General features: G+C 39.4%; 3 protein-coding genes across 3 annotated transcripts; 1 reads left to right on the top strand and 2 right to left on the bottom strand.

The window, feature by feature from the left end:
• Positions 1-8,022: 8,022 nt before the first annotated feature.
• LOC126602643 (uncharacterized) lies at positions 8,023-8,937 on the top strand. Its single transcript, XM_050269559.1, has one exon. The coding sequence runs from the start codon at positions 8,023-8,025 to the stop codon at positions 8,935-8,937; it is 915 nt and encodes a 304-aa protein (XP_050125516.1).
• Positions 8,938-11,565: 2,628 nt separating this feature from the next.
• Positions 11,566-13,556, bottom strand: LOC126601535 (4-hydroxycoumarin synthase 1-like). The gene is made up of 2 exons (XM_050268256.1): positions 13,218-13,556; positions 11,566-12,825 (listed from the first exon to the last, which is right to left on the bottom strand). Exons 1-2 carry the CDS (start codon positions 13,384-13,386, stop codon positions 11,822-11,824), a joined length of 1,173 nt encoding a protein of 390 aa, XP_050124213.1. The 5' UTR covers positions 13,387-13,556; the 3' UTR covers positions 11,566-11,821.
• Positions 13,557-17,693: 4,137 nt separating this feature from the next.
• LOC126601534 (3,5-dihydroxybiphenyl synthase-like) lies at positions 17,694-19,922 on the bottom strand. Its single transcript, XM_050268255.1, has 2 exons — positions 19,409-19,922; positions 17,694-19,020 (listed from the first exon to the last, which is right to left on the bottom strand). The coding sequence occupies exons 1-2, from the start codon at positions 19,575-19,577 to the stop codon at positions 18,005-18,007; spliced, it is 1,185 nt and encodes a 394-aa protein (XP_050124212.1). The 5' UTR covers positions 19,578-19,922; the 3' UTR covers positions 17,694-18,004.
• Positions 19,923-20,859: the final 937 nt, after the last annotated feature.

The raw sequence follows: 20,859 nt of genomic DNA, 5'->3' as shown, positions 1-20,859 counted from the left end.
CCGTTAATAATCTCATCCATCCCGAATTTCGATATTCGAAAAAACTGCTAATCGTACTTTAACCATGTAACCCCCCTCTGTTTCTCCCCTTGAATAACCTCTAAAACTACGCCATGTTTGAAAATTGGAGTTGAAGAAAGTGACTGGAAGTTTCAACTTGTAAGAAAAAATGTGTATGCACTAGAATGTAGGCGTAGTAGTAAACATACTTTTTCAAAAAAAAAAAAAAAGAACAAAAGTCGTAGACTCGTAGGTATGAACCCAAAATTTGTAGCTCTCATTAATAAAATTAAAATCTCTCTTTACATTAATAATTTTTGTAGTTTACTCATTTTAACTTATTCGTATATATGGAATTGGATCCTCTCCTGAGCACAAGCTCAGGATCCTCCTGACCAGCCCACGTGAGCCGTTGGATTTTGATCCAACGACTACAATGATTATAACTTTTAAAATGACCCTCTGTTTGTAGCCATTTGATCAGAATTCAACGGCTCACGTGGACTGGTTAGCAGGATCCTGAGCTTGTGCTTAGGAGAGGATCCAATTCCCATATATATAGTTTGTTGTATTTGTGTAGTTTCAGTCTATTAGCACCACTAGTTTAATTTGTACAACTAACGTGATTTCTTGATCAAACATGCATGAATCTGAATTTTTTTAGGGGTTTTTGAACTTTAATCCTTGAAAAAGATTAAAATTTAATAAAAATCTGGTGTTAGATTGGATATTGATTTTAGTCATTTAATGTGTACTTAATTCAAATTTCTATTATAAAACAAAAATAGATATCTTATTTAATGTCATTACTTTAAATTTTAAATTTATTATTATACACATTTTAATTCATTAATTTTATTTAACTTCCTCTAATTAGTGTACCTAAACGTCCATATCATAATATATTTTACTAAATTAGTGTACCTAAATGTCCATACCTAAATATATTGTAGTGAATTAGTGGCACATAAGAAAATATGTAAAAACACAAGTGTACCGAAAATTCTATACCTAAATATATGATATTAAATTAGTGTACCGAAATGTCCATACTTAAACATATTATACTAATCTAGTGTACCGAAATGTTTGTACCTAAATATATTATAATAAATTAGTGGCACATAAGAAAATATGCAAAAACATAAGTGTCACATCTCGGTCCGGGGCGGACCACTTCTCGGACCCGCTCTACCACCGCAGCACGATATTATCCGCTTTGGGCTTACCATTCCCTCATGGTTTTGTTTTTGGGAACTCACGAGCAACTTCCCAGTGGGTCACCCATCTTGGAAGTGCTCTGGCCTCCTTCTCACTTAACTTCAGAATTCCTACGGAACCTGAAGCCAGTGAGCTCCCAAAAAGCCTCGTGCTAGGTAGGCATGAGAATATGCATTTAAGGATCACTCCCCTGGCGATGTGGGATGTTACAATCCACCCCCTTAGGGGCCCGATGTCCTCGTCGGCACAATTTCGGCCAGGGATTGGCTCTGATACCATTTGTCACATCCTGATTTGGGTCCACCACATCCCGGGCCCGTTCCACCACCGTAGCACGATATTGTCCGTTTTGGGCTTACCATTCCCTCACGGTTTTGTTTTTGGAAACTCACGAGCAACTTCCCAGTGGATCACGCATCCTATGAGTGCTCTGGCCTCTTTCTCGCTTAACTTCGGAGTTCCTATGGAACCCGAAGCCAGTAAGCTCTCAAAATGCCTCGTGCTAGGTAGGCATGAGAATATACATTTAAGGATCACTCCCCTGGGCGATGTGGGATGTTACAATCCACCCCTTTTAGGGGCCCGACGTCCTCGTCGGCACACTTTCGACCATGGATTGGCTCTGATACCATTTGTCACATGTCGACCTGAGGTGGACCACTTTCCGGGCCCGCTCCACCACCGTAGCACGATATTGTCCACTTTTGGCTTACCATTCCTTCACGATTTTGTTTTTGGGAACTCACGAGCAACTTCCTAGTGGGTCACCCATCTTGGGAGTGCTCTGGCCTCCTTCTCGCTTAACTTCGGAGTTCATACGGAACCCGAAGCCAGTGAGCTCCCAAAAAGCCTCTTGCTAGGTAGGGATGTGAATATATATTTAAGGATCACTCCCCTGGCGATGTGGGATGTTACATAAGTGTACCGAAAAATCTCTACGAAAATATTTTCTTATATAAGATACTTACCCTAATGAGATTAAAATTTATAATATTTTCATAAAATTTAATTTATGAACACCATAAAATATAAATAAAAAAGAGAGAAATTGAATACATATGTTGACATTAAATAGAGTTTAGGGACTAAAATCAATTTTTAATCTTATATAAAACATGTTTCTAAACTTCATCTTATTTAAAGATTAAAATCTAGTTTTCCATTTTTTTTACTATTTATATGTGCATATATGTAGTTCCAAGCAGTATCATAAATTAATGTGCATATTTTAAAATGTTCAATTTGCGTTATTGGGGTACATTACTATTTATGACAACAGAATATTAAAATCATGGTAAGTGGGCAGCCAGCCAGCCCTTGTAAGAGAACGTAAAACTAAAAAACAAAAGACCCGTGTAAAGTAACTATCTGGATAAGATTTTTCAACTTAGATTTTTTTTCTCTCCGTCGTGAGAGCCTTTTCTCCTCTGTGAGAATCCGCCGTTGTGCGTGTCGTCGTGCGGGATTGGGCTGCTCTCTCCTTGCTGTTTCTGTGTTCGTCTTGGGTGGTGGTGGATCACTTTTTGGGCGATTTATGAGAGGGGCTCTTTTGTTGGGGTTTTGACAAAGTGGGGTTGGTGGAGCTTTCCTTTCTTCTTCGATTCTCTTCGATTGGGGTTCGTGTTTCTTCTGGTTGGGGGGGGTTAGTATGGAGGAGAGTGGGCAGGGCTTTTATCCCTTCCATTCTTTTATTTGGGGGTTAGGGTTACACTGGTTGTTCAATTTGGGGGTTGGGGTTTTATTCCTCTGTACGGCTGGTCTCGATGTGGGAATGGTAGTCCGGAAAAAACGTGGGCTCTGTGAGGATGGAATAAATATGGGTACAATTAGATCTCATAGAATTGAATGCTGGAACTGTATTTATGGGTCTATTGAGATTTTGGTTGGCAGCTTTAAAGGCGTTCACCCCCTTTTGCCCCCAAATGGTAGGTATGTTCAGGTTTATGCTTTTAATGCCAATGGTATTGTACTTCCTTTGGTTCTTAAAGAAGATTTGAGACAGATAAAAGATATACGCCTGTTACCGGCGAGTGTTCCTAAGGTTTTTTCTGCGTATTCCAAGTACTCTGCGGCATCTTTGAAGCTGTCGAAGGTGAGGAGTCTGATATTTATGGAAAATCAAGGTGTGGATGAGCTTGTTGTTCATCTGGATCGTTCGCTGGATCTGTCTACGATGGAGATTGGTGTTAAACTGGTTGGTATGGCTTTGACGCAGAGAACATTGAATCGGTGGGGTATTAGAAACATTCTTAACTCGGCGTGGAAGGAACTTGGTGAAGTGGGAATTAAATGGGTCCGAGAGAATTTGTTCATTATCTCGGTTCAGGATCAGAGTATGGCTAATAAAATCCTGGCGCAGGTGCCGTGGGCAGTCATGAAGAAGAATTTTGTGGTGAAAACTTGGCCCCCGGACCTCGCTCTGGAGGAAGTAGACATGAAGACTGTTCCTTTCTGGGTTCAAATCCGTGGTGTCCCTTTAAGTTTGGTTTCCAAGGAGAATGTTACTCGACTCGTTAGGACTGCTGGTGTTTATTTGGAGATGGAGGATCCAGCAAAAGCTCGTGGTTTCTTAAGGGTTAGAGTGTTAGTTAATTCGGAGAACCCGCTTGTTCTTGGATGTTGGTTGAAAATGGAGGTAAACCGTGAGACTTGGGTTGAGTTTCGGTACGAGAGGCTCCAAGACTTTTGCTATCGTTGTGGGCGTATGAATCATGTTAATACGGAGTGTTCCTATGCAGCGAACATGGGTGGGGCGGAGGGCTATGGAGATTGGATAAAAGCTCCCCCAGTGCGCGATTTTGTGGAGCCCGTGCGTCCGACGCATTTGGGAGTAGCTGAAAGGAGGATGGTTGGAATGGTTAGGGGCAGTGATCGTCCTGAGTTGAGGTTGCAGCGTCCGATCCACAGTGAGGCCCCGAGTAGGCAAGACACATCTGGGGTGAATGCAGGGGAGCATGGTTCTCACACCCGTGACAAGAAGAAATGGCGTAGAGTTCAGCGACAAACATGTCCTTCTAGTCAATTTCAGGTGGTTGTGCCTCAGCTTCGTTGTCAGCTCAGATGGGATTGTGGCGGTGGGAGTTTCTCGCCAGTTCTTAACTAAGTGGCTCTTCAGGGTGGAGAAGGAGGACCTTCGGTTCGGATTCGGGATGTCAGTGAGGCATATTCTGATACTCTACCAGCTATTGATTTAGAGGGGTTAACGGGGACCGAGGTTTGTAACTCTAGACAGAGTTCAAGCCTTTTGTGTCATGAGGTTGGTGGTATCAAGCGAGGAGTTAAGCCTTCGAGTATGGAATTAATACCCTCCCCGCAAAAGAAAACTCGAGGGCCTAACCCGGACGCTGATAGACAAGGTAAGATGGTGGAATTGGTGCAGGTCAGGAGCTTAAAGGAAAGTTGTCTCTTGGTTGATAGGGTTCGCTATGATGAAGCAGTGTTACATGAAGGCACTATGGAAGCACGCGATTTGTGGGATCATGTGGAGGCAGTCTCGGGAGAGAAAGAGAGCAGTGTTTTGGCTGCATGTGCGGGCAATCTGGCTCGGGGTGGTGGCGGCTGGCCCTCAACAGCCGCAAGATCGCCATGATTCTGGTGTTTTGGAACTGCCGCGGTCTAGGGTCGGACACGGCAGTTAGGGCCCTTCATGGTCTTATTAGAAACAAACGACCCTCTATGATCTTTTTATCTGAAACTAAAATGAAAGATCATAGATTATATGGTGTTAGGCAACGTATGGGTTTTTTGAATGGTTTCAATGTTTCTCCGGTTGGCAGGGCATGTGGGCTAAGTTTGTGGTGGGATGATTCTGTGGAGGTGCAAACTCTGTTTTCTTCTAAGCATATTATTGATGTTATCTTGCGAAAGGATGGAGACAGTAATTGGGTCCGGATTACTGGAGTATATGGAACTCCTTACAAGGAGGATAAGGCTGCTTTTTGGGATTGGATGTCGAATTATTTTACACCTTATGATATTCCGTGGCTTTGTGCCGGGGACTTTAATGAATTTCTTTGGGATCATGAGAAGTCCGGGGGTGTGGAGGTCCTCTACAATCGACCTAGGTATTTGGAGAATTTCATGCAGGCTACTAATTTGTGGGATTTGGACTTTAATGGTCCTGCTTTCACTTGGCGCGGTACGCGCCATGGTCAGCTAGTGGAGGAACGGATTGACCGGGCTTTGATCAACGGGCTATGGCAGGATTTGTGGCCTAATTCTTTGGTTACGCATGGGACGGTTATGGGGTCTGATCATTGTCTTCTCATTATTCAATCTGATTCGGAGAGTGTTCGGGGGCGTAGGGCGTTTAAGTTTGAGGCGTTCTGGGCTAAGGAGGATGAATGTAATCAGGTGGTAAGCTCTTGCTGGAATAGGCCGGATTCGGGTGAGATTTTGGTGAGGTGGACAAAGAAAATAAACGATTGCAAATCCAGTCTCATACGGTAGAGCCGTAATAAATTCAAGAAGAGGGGTCAGCTGATTCAGGAGCTCATTCATCAGTTGCAGGAGCTTCAAAGGGATTGGCGTTCTAATATTGACGTCATTAAGCAGAAAACTCAGCTTGTTGATGAATTGAGGGCTCATGAGGAGAGTTATTGGATGCAGCGGTCTAGAGTTAAATGGCTTCGTGATGGGGATGCAAATACAAAATTCTTTCATAATTCTACTCTGCAACGAAGACGACGCAACCAGATTATCAAAATTAAGGATGAGCTTGGGAATTGGGTGGAGCAACCTGGTTGTGTTCGGAAGTTGGTGGAGGATCATTTTATGCAAACGTTTACTTCTGGAGGAGCCCGGAATTGGGGATCTTTGTTGGAATGTATTAGCCCGAGGGTGACAGAGGATATGAATCAGGCGCTTCTTAAGCCGGTCTCCGAGGATGAAATTAAGGCAGCGATCTTTAAAATGGGTGGTCTTAAAGCGCTGGGACCGGATGGTTTTCAAGGTATATTCTATCAATCCTTTTGGGAGCATGTTTGTGCTTTGGTGAGGGAGTTGATGCAGGGAACGAGTAGTCCGTCTACTCTTAATGCTACGCATATTGTCCTGATCCCAAAGGTTCCACACCCTGAGACGGTTTCGCAGTTCTGGCCTATTAGCCTGTGTAATTATTCTTACAAAGTGTTGTCCAAGGTTTTGGCGAACCGGTTAAAGGTGATTCTTCCAATGCTTATATCTCCCTCCCAAAATGCTTTTGTGGCGGGACGTCAAATTCAAGATAATATCGGAATTGCTCATGAAATGTTCCATTTTTTGAAAGGGAGGACAGCGAAACGGAAGTTTGAAATGGGTATCAAATTGGATATGCAGAAAGCCTATGACAGAGTAGAATGGGATTTTCTTGATGCGGTTATGGAGAAAATGGGGTTCTATTGTATGTGGAGAAAGCTTGTTACGAGATGTGTTTCTTCTGTTAATTTTGCAGTCATTCTCAATGGGCAGCCAGGTGATAAGTTTGCTCCTTCTAGGGGTCTCAGGCAGGGAGATCCTTTATCTTTATATTTGTTTATTATTCTGGGGGAGGTTCTTTCGTGCATGATTCAAGCAGCGGTTGATGATAAAAGGCTGGAGGGAGTTCGGATTGGTGTCTCGGGGCCAATTATCTCTCATTTGTTTTTTACGGACGATACTCTTCTTTTTTTTAGAGCGGAGGTAAAGTATTGTTGGAATTTACTCTCTATTCTTGAAAGGTATTGTGAAGCTTCGGGGCAGAAAGTTAATCTGCAGAAATCTAATATTTATTTTGGGACGAATGTTCCGAAGGTGGTGGCTGCCAATTTGGGTGGCATTCTTGGTGTGTCTGTGGTGGATCATCCTGGCACTTATTTGGGTGTCCCTGCCATCTGGGGTCGCTCCAAAAAGCGTGGCCTTGCTTATGTGAAGGGCAAAATTTTGGGGAAGCTCCAAGGGTGGAAGCAGAATGCGTTGTCGCGAGCGGGAAGAGAAGTTTTAATTAAGGCTGTGGTCCAGGCCATTCCTGCTTATCCTATGAGCATTTTTAAATTTCCTGCTGTTGTTTGTCAGGAATTGGATGCCTTGGTTGCGAGGTTTTGGTGGGAAAGCCATGGTAATGATCGAAAGATTCACTAGGTGTTTAAGGAGGTTTTAGGCCTTTCTAAGGATATGGGTGGCCTGAGTTTTAGAAATTTTCAAGAATTTAATGATGTGTTACTTGCTAAACAGTGCTGACGGTTAATTACTGAGCCGAATTCGTTGTGGGCTCGGGTTATTAAGGCCCGGTACTTTCCGCATTGCTCTTTTTGGGAGGCTAACAAAGGGGCTAGGGCGTTATGGGCTTGGTCCAGTTTTCTCTCGGGCAGGGAGCTTCTTGCCAGCGGATCTCATTGGCAAATTATGGGTGGGGAAGATGTGAGGGTTTGGGTGGATAGATGGTTGCCCTTTCTTCATTCGGGGCACCCTATGCCGCTTGGTGAGGTTTCAGTTACGCCTAACTTACGGGTTAGCTCCCTCATTGACTCCTCTTCCCGGCAATGGGATTTTGATTTTCTAAGACCGTTCCTATCTATGGTGGATCAAAGGGCTATTCAGGAAACGCTTATTGGCGACTCGAGATGGAATGACCGGCTTGTTTGGGCTGCTAACCGGAATGGTAAATACTCTGTGAAATCGGGGTACAGGTGGCTTCAAATTCGTTCTATTGCTGTCAAGGATCATCGTCTGCCGGCGGTTCGCTAGATTTCTAAAAATCTGTGGATTTGTATTTGGAAGCTGGATGTGCCTCCCAAAATTCGGCACTTCTTATGGGTTTCGTTGCATCTTGGCTTGCCTACTGGTATGGCTCTTTTTAAAAGGAGGTTATCCCCCTCTCCCTCCTGTCCTCTATGTCGGAGTGCTGATGAAACTGTGGAGCATGTCTTTCTTCGTTGTCCTTGGGTGGCGGCTGTTTGGTTTGGTGGAGCTTTGAACTATAAAGTTGACGCTGTCGGTATTGATTCGTGGGCCCTTTGGTTGCTGACAGTGTTCTCTTCTCCTAGGGGATCTTCGGCTGATAGGAAGTGGTTCCAGGCCTACGTTGCATTTACTTGCTGGTTCATTTGGAAAGCTCGATGTGATTTTTTGTTTAATCAGGTTTCTATCAACCCTTCTAAGGTTCTTTTTTCGTTGTCGACCGCTTTCGGGAATTTTTTGCATGCTGTGTCCTATTTGGGTGTTGCGCGGCCTGTCTCGGGTTCTCGGGAGGATGCTGCAGTCAGGTGGTGTCCTCATTCTTCTCCTTTTGTTAAGATCAATATGGATGCTAGCTGGTCTAAGTCTTCCCGGAAGGGTTTTGCGGGGGTGGTTGCTAGGCAAGACGGTGGGCTTTTTCTGGCAGCGGTTAGGTCTTCTATTTTGGCTCATTCTTCCTTTGTGGCTGAGTCTTTTGCGATTCTGCGCGGATGTGAATTGGGTGCCTCGTTGGGTTTCAGCTCTGTTATCATTGAATCTGACTCTCTTCAGGCTATTTCCTGTTTAAATGGTTCTATTGCAAATGGCAGTTGGGAGGCTTTCCCCATTTTGGCTAGGGCTCAAAGTTTGGGTTCGGCTTTCCAGAACTGTCGCTGGTCTTGGGTTCCAAGATCAGCCAATATGGCAGCGGATGTTATTGCGTCAGCTGGTCTTAAAAAGATGTGTGATTTTGTGTGGGTTGACAAACCCCCATCTTCGTTAGTTCATGTTTTATGTAATGATGGTCTTCCTTGTCCTCATTAGCAAGTTGTGGTGGGTTTGGGGTGACACTTTCTCTTAGTGATTGTGTCGGTAGTTGTATCCCCGCTCACTGCTTTACTTGGTGCTTAACTTCGTTGTGTTTGCCTCGCTGTAGGCTCTCTTGCTTCTGTTTGGCTTCTTAGCCTTGGGTTTTCTTCTTAAGCTCAATTCTTCAAAAAAAAAAAAAAAACAAAACAAAAGATCCTGGCCGCCGAAAAGAGACAGGGAAAACAGCTTTTTTTTTTTTTCTTCCTTTCTTTCTTATATATATATAAAACAAAGGGAAAAGAGTTGAATACTAAATGGAAAAGGTACTTTATTAAGAGTAATGCGATGAAGATTAAATTTATAAAAAAAAAATTAAAAATTAAAGGACATGAAAGTTGATGATTGATTTATTACTTAAACGTTGATAAATTTATTTATTCTTATTGGTCACACATAATTTAGTTTGTAAATTTAGTCTTTCTATCATTATCCCTTCATTAATCGATAATAATAAACTAATACAAAGTACTGTTTAATTAAATAGTAAACTCTCAAACAAATCCTAATAAGTAAAATACTAAAAATACCTTAAAATCTCAACACTCTTTATCAAACTTTTGACGGTATATGACATGAGTTTGTCCACGAACATATGCGGATACAAATCTTGTCAACCAGCATACTGACTAACTGAACTGACTGGAACGAACTGACGATTCCAGAGTAAATATGGCCAATACTTTCGGTGTCCTAGTCCTAACAATTGCAAGTTGTTTCTTATTATCGTTTAGTGTTATTATTATTTTTTCTTTACTTTTCTTTTTCTCTCTCATCTCTTAGTTTATACCAATCACGAATAAAAAATATGCCACAAAAAATTGTGGATATGCATCAGTTTTTCCCCTCACATAGAGAACTCCCAAAATATTAGAATGAGACTTCACCTAAACTACAAAAACAAACCTAGTTATTTGCTAATCATGTATATTTTTTACCACCCGAAAACAAAAGGCTCGGGCAAGATTGATGTGATCCTTTTCAGATGGTTTTCTTTAGGGTAAAGCTACGAGATCCACTATTTAAATAATATTTTAATAAATTATATGATGTAGTTGTTAATGATTACAGTATTACTTAAATGTTGATTAATTATGCTTATTTCCTATTGTCATAAAATAACTACAAAATTTGTTTTTTTTCAAAGTGGAGAATTGTTGTTAGCACTCCAAAAATCTCATTCTACACTCCTCACAAGTGTATTTTTCTTTTTAATTATAGAAAGTTTGAAGTACCAAATGAGATTTTTGAAATGCTAATAACAATTCTCTTCAAAGTATTTCTCTACTTATATAATCACACCTTGAGTACCAATCCAAGTTTTGAGTATATTGAATATTTCTCCTTCTTAACCAACCAAATACAATCCATGTTTGACCCTCCTTAATTAATTGAGTCAACAAATGCATCAGAATCAGATAGTAAACCTTTGTTTTCTGTTACTATAATACTCTTTGGACCAGCTAATTAATTTAATTAATACAGAGTCCAGTTTTCTCAGCTTATTATTAAGACAAACCCTTGCGATTCTTCTCATGATCCCAGAGCTTAATTAGAGCTTGCAACAAAAAGCTGCTTTAATATTCTATTTTATTTTTGGGTTTAAATGTTAAAATGGTCCTTGTGTTTTAGTCATTGAGTCAATTTAGTTCCTGTGTTTTCAATTTGGCCAATTTGGTCCTTGTGTTTTAGTCATTGAGTCAATTTAGTCCATGTGTTTTTAATTTGGCCAATTTGGTCCTTGTGTTTATCTCTGTTAGCCAATTAAGGACATTTTATCCAATTTTTGAAAAAAAAAAATATAAATTATTATAAACTTATTTATAAAATTATTCATTTGATTTAAAATATTTAAAAATTAAAAAAAATATATTCTCCTCCCAACTCTCCGACCTCCTCCCTAACATTACCCCCTCTCTTTTCTATGTCACAACCTTAACCATTTTTCAGATTGGAAGTTTTATCTCTTATATGTGTGATTTCTCATTGACTTTCATTTTTCTGTAAAGAGAAAAGGTAACTATATCTCATATAATTTTTCTTATGAATTTTTTAAAAGAGATTGAACGAAATGTCCTTAATTGGCTAACATAGACAAACACGATGACTAAATTAGCCAAATAAAAAACACGGAGACTAAATTGGCTATATGGCTATAACACAGAGACTATTTTGACATTTAAGCCTTGTATTAAATAAGCACCGGATTATTAAATCAGGCCCATTTATTTTAATGTTAGGGAGGAGGTCGGAGAGTTGGGAGGAGATTTTTTTTTAATTTTTAATTTTATTTCATTTTTAAATATTTTAAATTAAATAAATAAGTTGATAATAATTTATAATAATTTATAAATTTTTTTTTTCAAAAATTGGATAAAATGTCCTTAATTGGTTAACGGAGATAAACACAAGGACCAAATTGACCGAATTGAAAACACAGGGCCTAAATTGACTCAATGACTAAAACACAAGGACCATTTTAACATTTAAGCCTTTTTTTTGGGACGAAACTTTAATATTCTTTTGTTAATGTCTCAAAATCTTACAATAACGCATGCATAATAAGCAGGCACTCCAAACCAAATATAACGTGCACAATCTTATTAATTAAATGAAAAACCAAAGTCAATGGACTAGCCGTACATATGTGGACCCTCCAATCCAAAGACTTTTATTTTTATGTATGTGAAATGACAAAATAATCACAAAAACTGTGATCGTGAAATGATTATTTGACTAGGTAGAAAACTCAGCTGCAGCAGGGGTGTGTATACGGTTATCCAGTACTCGCTCGCATCACGTGAAATGCATAACCAATGAATGAATCATTTTATGCAAGTATTTAGCATGTAATAGATTCACTACGCAGCACGGCTGTCTCGACTGTAAGTCCCGGTCCGATTCCAATTACAACACCCCATTCCAAACCTTCACCAGTTGTTGCTTTGCCTTCTTCAATCGACTTCTTTCTCATCTCATCCAAAATAAAGTGGACAGATGGAGCTCCCATGTTGCCATACTCACTCAACACATGCCTTGTTGCCCCAAGTTTCCCTTCCTTCAAACCCAATTGCTCCTCCACCTGGTCTACAATAGCGGGCCCACCAGGGTGCACACTGAAAAACAAGGAGTTCCAATCCTTATTCTTTCCGTCAACTTTTTCAAAAGTTTTAGTCAGAAAATCCACAACATTTCCACCAACAAATTTGGGGACTTCTCCTGATAAATAATAATTAAACCCCATTTCACGAATGTTGGCCACGACACCATGCTCTGAATTAGGTATGATCGTCTGTCTGCATGCCACGATTTCAAATAGTGGCCTCTCAATTTCAGGCTCTGGATTGGCCCCAACAATCATGGCAGATGCTCCATCAGCAAAAAGAGCTTGCCCCACTAGTATGTCTAGGTGGGTGTCAGTGAGTCCGTGGAAAAACACGGTCGTGATCTCTGCGCAAACCACAAGGACGCGTGCACCCTCATTGTTCTCTGCGAAGTCCTTGGCCAGGCGGAGGACAGTTGCACCAGCATAGCAGCCAGCTTCGTAGATCATGGTTCTGGTGACAGATGGGTTAAGGCCGAGAAGCTTGACCAATTGGAAGTCGGCACCTGGCATGTCAACGCAAGAAGCTGTGCAAAAGATGAGGTGGGTGATCTTTGAGATAGGTTGGCCCCACTCTTTGATGGCTTTCAATGCTGCTTCTTGCCCTAGCTTTGGGACCTCAGGGTTCAACATGTCTTGGCGCACATCAAGTGATGGGGCTCCATAGGTGTATATGCTTGGGTTAGCCTTTAGAATCTCTTCTGTTAGGTACAAGTAACGCTTCCTTGTTCTTGATTTCTCACCTGTTCAATAGTAAATTAAAACTTTTGTTAGGTTAGGTTATATATCCTTAAACCACTAAAATGAGATTCTTGGTCAAAATACAATGTCATTTGTAAGTTTCTTTCAGCATGACATAGTAGTAAAGTATCCTCATAACATAAATTAACATAATTTATTTTGACATGAACACGCCCGTTGCTATCGGGATGTTATTCACTTTAACCTCATAGCAAGATAGAATCAGAGTATACAACCTAAGATAGAATCAAAGTATACAACCTAAGATCAATTGGTATTCCACAGAGAGGTCAAAAACCTTACATATTGTAAGATAATTTCATGCATGATAAGTTTTTGTTACAATATAAAAATATGTGGTATCATGTATATCATGCATGTATTATACACTTACATATGCGATCAAACTTCTCTCTTAAATCCGTTCTGTGCTCGTTTTTAGTGACTCGAAACAAGAAATTAGGATAGTCCTCTTGGTAGTAGACATTTGGTGGATTTGCAGTGCCAATGGCTAGGATTTTGGCATGTTGAGGCTCTACTTGATCCTTAACCAAAGGCGCCATTAAAGATATAGCAGATGGAATTGGGATTAGTTAAACCTTGAAAAAGAGGGGGAGTTCAAAGGTTGCAGTAAAATGAAAGCCACTACTCCGTTCCTTATATAGCAATCAGATCGTTAGTTGTGGAATCTTTCAAGGTTAGTGGCTTCCATATTTTATGGGGATGGCTGCTTGTAAGGAAGGAAGATGATCCACAGGGGTTTTTTTTTTGGAATATTAGAAGGATAGTGGCTTCAATATTTTATGGGGATGGCTGCTGGAATTTAAGAGAGAGAAATGTCAAGGAGACTTTATCAAAAGTGAGACTTTTCGTGGACTTTTTAACACCTCATATTTTTTAGACAATGTTTTTATAATGTTTAATGTAATTTTTTAATCTATAAAGTTTTTTAATTTTAAGTAATTAATTATAGGGGTAGATACGTTAGAGAGTAATACGAAAGTAAATTAGAACTTCAGGAAACATAAATTAAAAAATTTGAATAAATTTTGTGAAAAAATGATAAAGTATTGTCAAACCGTCATATGACTTTAGATGTGAGTGATTTTTTGTAGAAATGATATTTTAGGGAAGATATAAAAGATAAACGGTTGAATCGTTAAAACAAATTACAAAGTAAGCCTCCCAAAAACTTGTGTCAAAATATGTCTCCGACACACCCCATATTGAAAACATGACTTCAATTTGTGTCAAAGCGTGGGTGCCCGGCGCTTTAAGATAAGTAATGTATACACATTTTTTCTTACAAGTTGAAACTTCCAGTCACTTTCTTCTGCTAATAATAACCGTTTTAGTTTGTTATATTTTGGTAGTTTCGGTCTGTTGGCTAGTCTAATTCGTACAACCAAACCGGATTTATTGATCAAACATGGCATGTATCTGACTTTTTTTCCCCATATGAAAATATGATGACCACGAAATATTAAAATCGTGGTAAGTGGGCAGTCAGCCAGTCCTGTGGACTTGTAAGATTACGAAAAACTTAGAAAACAATAAAAACCCTGGCCGCCGAAAAAGAGAGGGAAAAGAAATACTAAACGGAAAGGCATTTTTTTAATCGATAACAACAAACTAATATAAAGTACTGTTTAAATAAATAGTAAACTCTGAAGCAAACGCTAATAAGAAATGCTAATAAAATCTTAAAATCTCAACACTCTTCGTCAAACTCATGACGATATATGACATAAGTTTGTTCACAAGCATATGCGGATGCAAATTCCGTCAAGTAAGCAGACTAACGAACTGGGCTGGACTAGAATGAAATTGGCAAATATTCAGATTCCAGAGTTAAGATGGCCAATGCTTTTGGTGGATTAACCTCAACAGCTGCAAATTGTTTCTTATTGTTGATGAGTGATTATGATTTTTCCTTTTCTTTTCTTGTTCTCTCTCTCCTCTTAGTTTATATCAATCACAAATAAAAGATATGCCACATAAATTGTGCGTTATATGCATAGATTCCCCCCTTACATAAAGAACTCCCAAGATATTAAAACGAGACTTCACCTAAACTACAGAAACAAACCTCATTACTTGCTAATAAAGTATATTTTTCACCCCCGACAACGAAATGCTTAAGCAAGATTGATGTCATCGTTTTCAGATGTTTTTTAAGGGTAATGTTGTGGATATCAACTATTTAAACAATATTTTGTAAATTATAAGACGTAATTGTTGATGATTAGATTATTACTTAAGTGTTGGTTAATCGTATTTATTTTTTTTTATTGGTGAAACATCACATGGTGTAACACCCCGCCACGGAAATTTTTATTTTCGGCAATAATTATCGGAGATAGGCCATTAAGTTCCTTAATTCCACACATTCTATAACCTGAATTCTCTTAACAAAGCATAACAATTATATTTGTCAATTTACTACCTTTACTGCACTTAAATAAATTTACGATCTAAGAATAATTCTCAACTAAAAATAAAATTCTCGGGTATTTAAGGCTGCATCTAACACTGTTAGACTGCCTACGTATCCTTGAGCGGGATCAAGCCTCTCGTAGTTCACATACACTTCCCATTAACTTTAACATCTTAGTGACCAACAATCACAAATTCAGTCCAAACATTTTCACCATGTGAAATATAAACTATGGATTCAGAACATCAAAATTAGCATGAAAAATGGTAGAGTCAGCCCACTAGCCAGGCGCTGCCACACGCGCCGCCGCGGGTGGCGGTCGGCCCCCCGACTCGCCGGAAAATCAACTTTTTCCAAAAATTTCCAAATTTTACAGTCAAGTAGATCTTAATGAGTAGAACAACTTTCATACCTGTGGCCAAAGCCAATTTGGCCGGGAAACACCTCAAATTGTCCACGAACCGTCGGAACCCTTATTTTTGGGTGTTCGTGATTCGGCTCTAAAACAACTCTGACGCCCTAACCAAATCATGAGATTTGTTCCTGGGTTTAAGGAGAGTGTTTTGGTAGTGTAAATGGGAGGAGTTAGTTTCAGATCGTGGCGAATTTAAGCCCAACCTGTGCACCCCTCCGTACGGGTTTCACCTAAAATCCACCCAATTTTCCTACATTTTCGAATGAAAATGGAAGCGAATCGATGTTTCTCGAGGTAAGGGTCATTTTGACACCAACCTTGTCATGAATGGTGATCGGAGTTGGGAGATTACGCCGGGTCGGGTCACGAGTTGGGGGAAAAACCCGGTTTCCCCATCTTTCTCCCCTTTCTCTCCTTTCCTTTGGTCCTCCCCCTCATTGGTCCTCCTCCCTCCTTATTCCTCCTCGCCTTTTAATCCCAGATGTCCACGTGACTGATCAGATTTCTCCAGAAATCTGGAGCCTTCCAAATTAATGACCAATTTACCATTTTGTCCCTAACTTTAAACGTTAATAACTCTTTCGTTATAACTCCGTTTCACAAACAGTTTGTGCCCACGTGTTCGTGAGGTCGAGCTCTATTCTCAAATATAAATTGTGACCTAAAAAGGTTGACGGATTTTAAATAATTAATTTCCAACTTCAAACTTCGTAACTAGTTTAATTTAAAACTAGATTCAAATAAATTAATATAATTTCTCAATGAATAATATAAAATGTCGGAAACAAAACTTTAAAATTTCCCAATTCTATTTCCATAATCATAAATCGATTTATTTTTTATTTTTCCCACATATTCATAATTATGAATAACTATTTCATATATTAAAAATTTTCAGGGTATTACACATGGCCTGTAAATTTAGTCTCAATAAATGATCTACCTAGCATTATTCTTTTTTTGTTATCAATAAAGTATTTCTCTTAAAGCCAAACTAGACCCTTTCTTAGTGAGAAAACTTTCAAAGATTTTTGGAACATGAATTGATACATTATGTAGTACGTGTTATAATATGTTGAGAATAAGTCCCACATTGATGGGAGGATGGACCTTGCATGAGCTTATAAAAGGTTGAGCAACTCCCTATATTGCCAATTGGTTTTATGATGGAACCTCAACTTTCTTCAGGGTATCAGAGCCGTTTGTCCCACGTGTAAAGCCAAACGGCCATATGCACTCCACATCACCCTGTTATGTTGTACACGTGTTAGACTTGAAAATTCACCACACGTAAGGGGCGTGTTGAGAATGAGTCAAGGACCTTGTATAGGCTTATAAGAGGTTAGCTACTCCCTATATTGTCAATTGATTTTATGGTAGAACCTCAACTTTCTTCATAATACAGTTGAAATGATAGGAATCTGGGGGATAAATGGTTGTTGTATGTCAATTGAGATAGTGCCAAGTGTCGTCATATTAGTGAATAAGATTGTATTAGTTGTAAAAGTTGTTAGTTTGTTGTAATTGGTAAAGGCTGTTGTGGTCAGTAGCTATATAGGAGGAATTGTAAGATACAAAGGGTATGATGAAAATAGTATTGTTTCCTTCTTATTCATATTCTCTCTCGACTTCTATGACAGCTTAAGAGTCAAGGTTGATCAAGGGTCTATCATGAAAGAGAGTTTTCTTTTATTCAAAGTGCTCCTCTACTTATATCATCGTACGTTGTATACCGGTCCATCATTTTGGTACACTGAAAAATCCCCTTCATAGCCAACCAATCTTTTCTATGTTTGACCCTCCCTCATTGAGGCAGTAGGCGCATCAGAGTCATATCGTAAACCGTTGTTTTCTGTCACTATAATGCTCTGGGGACCACCTAATTATTTTAATTAGTATAGATTCCAGTTTTCTCAGCTTAATAAGACAAACCCTTGCGACATATCAACCATTTTATTCCATGTCAGTGTATTATTATTCTTCTCATGATCCCGGATCTTGGAGCTTGCAACAAAAGAGATGCTTTAATTTCTTTTGTTAGTGTCTCAAAATCTTACAATAATGCATGCATATTTGCGGCTACTCCAAACCAAATACAAAGTACACAATCTTATTAATTAAATGAAAAACCAAAGCCTATGGACTAGCAGTACATATCTGGACCCTCTAATCCAAAGAGACTTATTCTTATGTATGTGAACAGAATTAATCACAATAACTGTGATCGTGAAATGATTATCAGACCAGAAGGAAAACTCAGCTGCAGCACGGGTGGGTATGCTGTATTCTCTTGCAACACGTAAGATGCATAACCAATGTACTCATTGTTTCATGCAAGTTTTTGGCATGCAATAGATTCACTACGTAGCACGACTGTCTCAACAGTGAGTCCTGGTCCGATTCCAATCACAACACCCCATTCCAAACCTTCACCAGTTGTGGATTTGCCTTCCTTGATCGACTTGTTTCTCATCTCATCCAAAATAAAGTGCACAGATGGAGCTCCCATGTTGCCATACTCACTCAACACATGCCTTGTTGCCCTAAGTTTCCCTTCCTTCAAACCCAATTGCTCCTCCACCTGGTCTACAATGGCGGGCCCACCAGGATGCACACTGTAAAACAAGGAGTTCCAGTCCTTCTTCTTCCCATCAACCTTTTCAAAAGTTTTAGTCAGAAAATCCACAACATTTCCACCAACAAATTTGGGGACTTCTCCTGATAAATAATACTCAAATCCCATCTCACGAATGTGGGCCACCACACCATGCTCTGAGTTAGGTATGATCGTCTGCCTACATGCCACGATTTCAAACAGTGGCCTCTCAATTTCAGGTTCTGGATTAGCCCCAACTATCACAGCAGATGCTCCGTCAGCAAAAAGAGCTTGGCCCACCAGTATGTCAAGGTGGGTGTCAGTGAGTCCGTGGAAAAAAACAGTCGTGATCTCAGCGCACACCACAAGGACACGTGCACCCTCGTTGTTCTCTGCGAAGTCCTTGGCTAGGCGGAGGACAGTCGCACCAGCATAGCAGCCAGCTTCGTAGATCATGGTTCTGGTGACAGATGGGTTAAGGCCAAGGAGCTTGACCAATTGGAAGTCGGCACCTGGCATGTCAACGCAAGAAGCTGTGCAAAATATGAGGTGGGTGATCTTTGAGATAGGTTGGCCCCACTCCTTGATGGCTTTCAGTGCTGCTTGTTGCCCTAGCTTTGGGACCTCAGGGTTCAACATGTCTTGGCGCACATCGAGTGACGGGGCTCCATAGGTATATATGCTTGGGTTAGCCTGTAGAATCTCTTCTGTTACGTGCAAGTAACGCTTCTTTGTTCTTGATTTCTCACCTGTTAATTAGTAAATTAAGACTTATGTTAGGTTAAGTTCTACATCCTTATGCGTCTGAGGCAAACCATTAAAATAAGGTAACAGTCAAAATATAATGTTATGTTTGAGTTTCTCTCAGCATGATACAGTACCAAGGTATCGTTATAACATAATTAACAACATATATTGTGACATGAACACACTAGTTGGTGTTGGGATATTATTCACTTTAACCTCATAACAGGCTAGAAATATAGTATACAACCCATGATCAATTAGTATTCCATAGAGAGATAAAAAATAAATAAAAAACCTTACATATTGTAAGATAATTTCATGTATGATATGTTTTGTTACAATGTATAAATATGTGGTATCATATATATCATGCATGCATTATACACTTACATATGCGATCGAACTTCTCTCTTAAATCCGTTCTGTGCTCGTTTTTAGTAACTCGAAACAAGAAATCAGGATAGTCTTCTTGGTAGTAGACATTTGGTGGATTTGCAGTGCCAATGGCTAGGATTTTGGCATGTTGATGCTCTACTTGATTCTTAACCAAAGGCGCCATTAAAGATATAGCAGATGGAATTGGGATTGGTTAAAACTTGAAAGAGAGGGGGAGTTCAAAGGTTGGAGTAAAATGATAGCCACTACTCCGTTCCTTATATAGCAATCAGATCGTTAGTTGTGGAATCTTTCAAGGTTAGTGGCTTCCATATTTTATGGGATGGCTGCTTGTAAGGGAGGAAGATGATCCATAGCGGTTTTTTTTGTGGAATATTAAAAGGATAGTGGCTTCAATATATTATGGGGATGGCTGCTGGAATTTAAGGGAGAGAAATGTTAAGGAGACCTTTTTAAAAATGAGACTCTTCATGGACTATCTGCTTCCTCATATTTTTGACACATGTTTAATGCAATTTTTTAATCTATGAAATTTTTTTTAATTTTAAGTAATTAGTTATAGGTGTAAATACGTTAGAGAGTAATATGAAAGTAAATTAGAACTTCAAGAAGTGTAATTTAATAAATTTGAATAAATTTTGTGAAAAAATGATAAAGTATTATCGAATGGTCATATTACTTCAGATTTGAGTGATTTTTTTGTAGAGATAATATTTGAGAGAAGATATAGAAGATAAACGGTTGGATAATTAAAATAAATACGGCGTAAGACCCCTAAAAACTTGTGTCAAAATATGTCTCTGAAACACCCGATAATATATATGGTAACAAAAGGACTTAAATCCAGAAGTTAGGGGGACCAAACGATAAAAAGGGTGAAATGAAGGACGTAGAAAAATATGGTTACTTGAGTGCGTGCATGCACCCTGGACAATCTACCGTTTGACAACATGATTTCAATTTGTGTCAAAGCGCGGGTGCCCGGCGCTTAAGATAAGTAATGTACACACATTTTTTCTTACAATTTGAAACTTCCAGTCACTTTCTTTAGCTAATAATAACTGTTTTTATGTTGTTATATTTTGGTAGTTTCGGTCAGTTGGCATCACTAGTCTAATTCGTACAACCAAACCGGATATCTTGATAAAAAACGGCATGTATCCGACTTTTTTGCCTTATATGAAAATGTTACGACCACGGAATATTAAAATCGTGGTAAGTGGGCAGCCAGCCAGTCCTGTGGACTTGTATGAGAACGAAAAACCTAGAAAACAAAGAAAACCCTGGCCGCCGAAAAAGAAAGGAAAAATAATTGAAATACTAAACTGAAAGGCATTTTTTTTATCGATAACAACAAACTAATACAAAGTGCTGTTTAAATAAAAAATAAAAGAAACGTCCACGAAGCTTGGAATTGAACTCGTGCTAGGACAACACTAAACACT

The sequence above is a fragment of the Malus sylvestris genome, chromosome 15 (assembly GCF_916048215.2).
Source record: "Malus sylvestris chromosome 15, drMalSylv7.2, whole genome shotgun sequence".
In the NCBI taxonomy this organism is placed as follows: Eukaryota; Viridiplantae; Streptophyta; class Magnoliopsida; order Rosales; family Rosaceae; genus Malus; species Malus sylvestris.
The sequence above is the reverse complement of the archived record's forward strand: the minus strand, read 5'-3'. Positions and strand labels throughout refer to the sequence as shown.

Bases quoted from the DNA above. Each gene is read 5' to 3' on its own strand.
- LOC126602643 (XM_050269559.1), top strand. From the start codon at position 8,023: ATGGCTCTTTTTAAAAGGAGGTTATCCCCCTCTCCCTCCTGTCCTCTA.
- LOC126601535 (XM_050268256.1), bottom strand. From the start codon at position 13,386: ATGGCGCCTTTGGTTAAGGATCAAGTAGAGCCTCAACATGCCAAAATC. The intron at 12,826-13,217 runs GTAAGTGTATAA...ACTATTGAACAG, and splicing joins AGAGAAGTTTGATCGCATAT to GTGAGAAATCAAGAACAAGG.
- LOC126601534 (XM_050268255.1), bottom strand. From the start codon at position 19,577: ATGGCGCCTTTGGTTAAGAATCAAGTAGAGCATCAACATGCCAAAATC. The intron at 19,021-19,408 runs GTAAGTGTATAA...ACTAATTAACAG, and splicing joins AGAGAAGTTCGATCGCATAT to GTGAGAAATCAAGAACAAAG.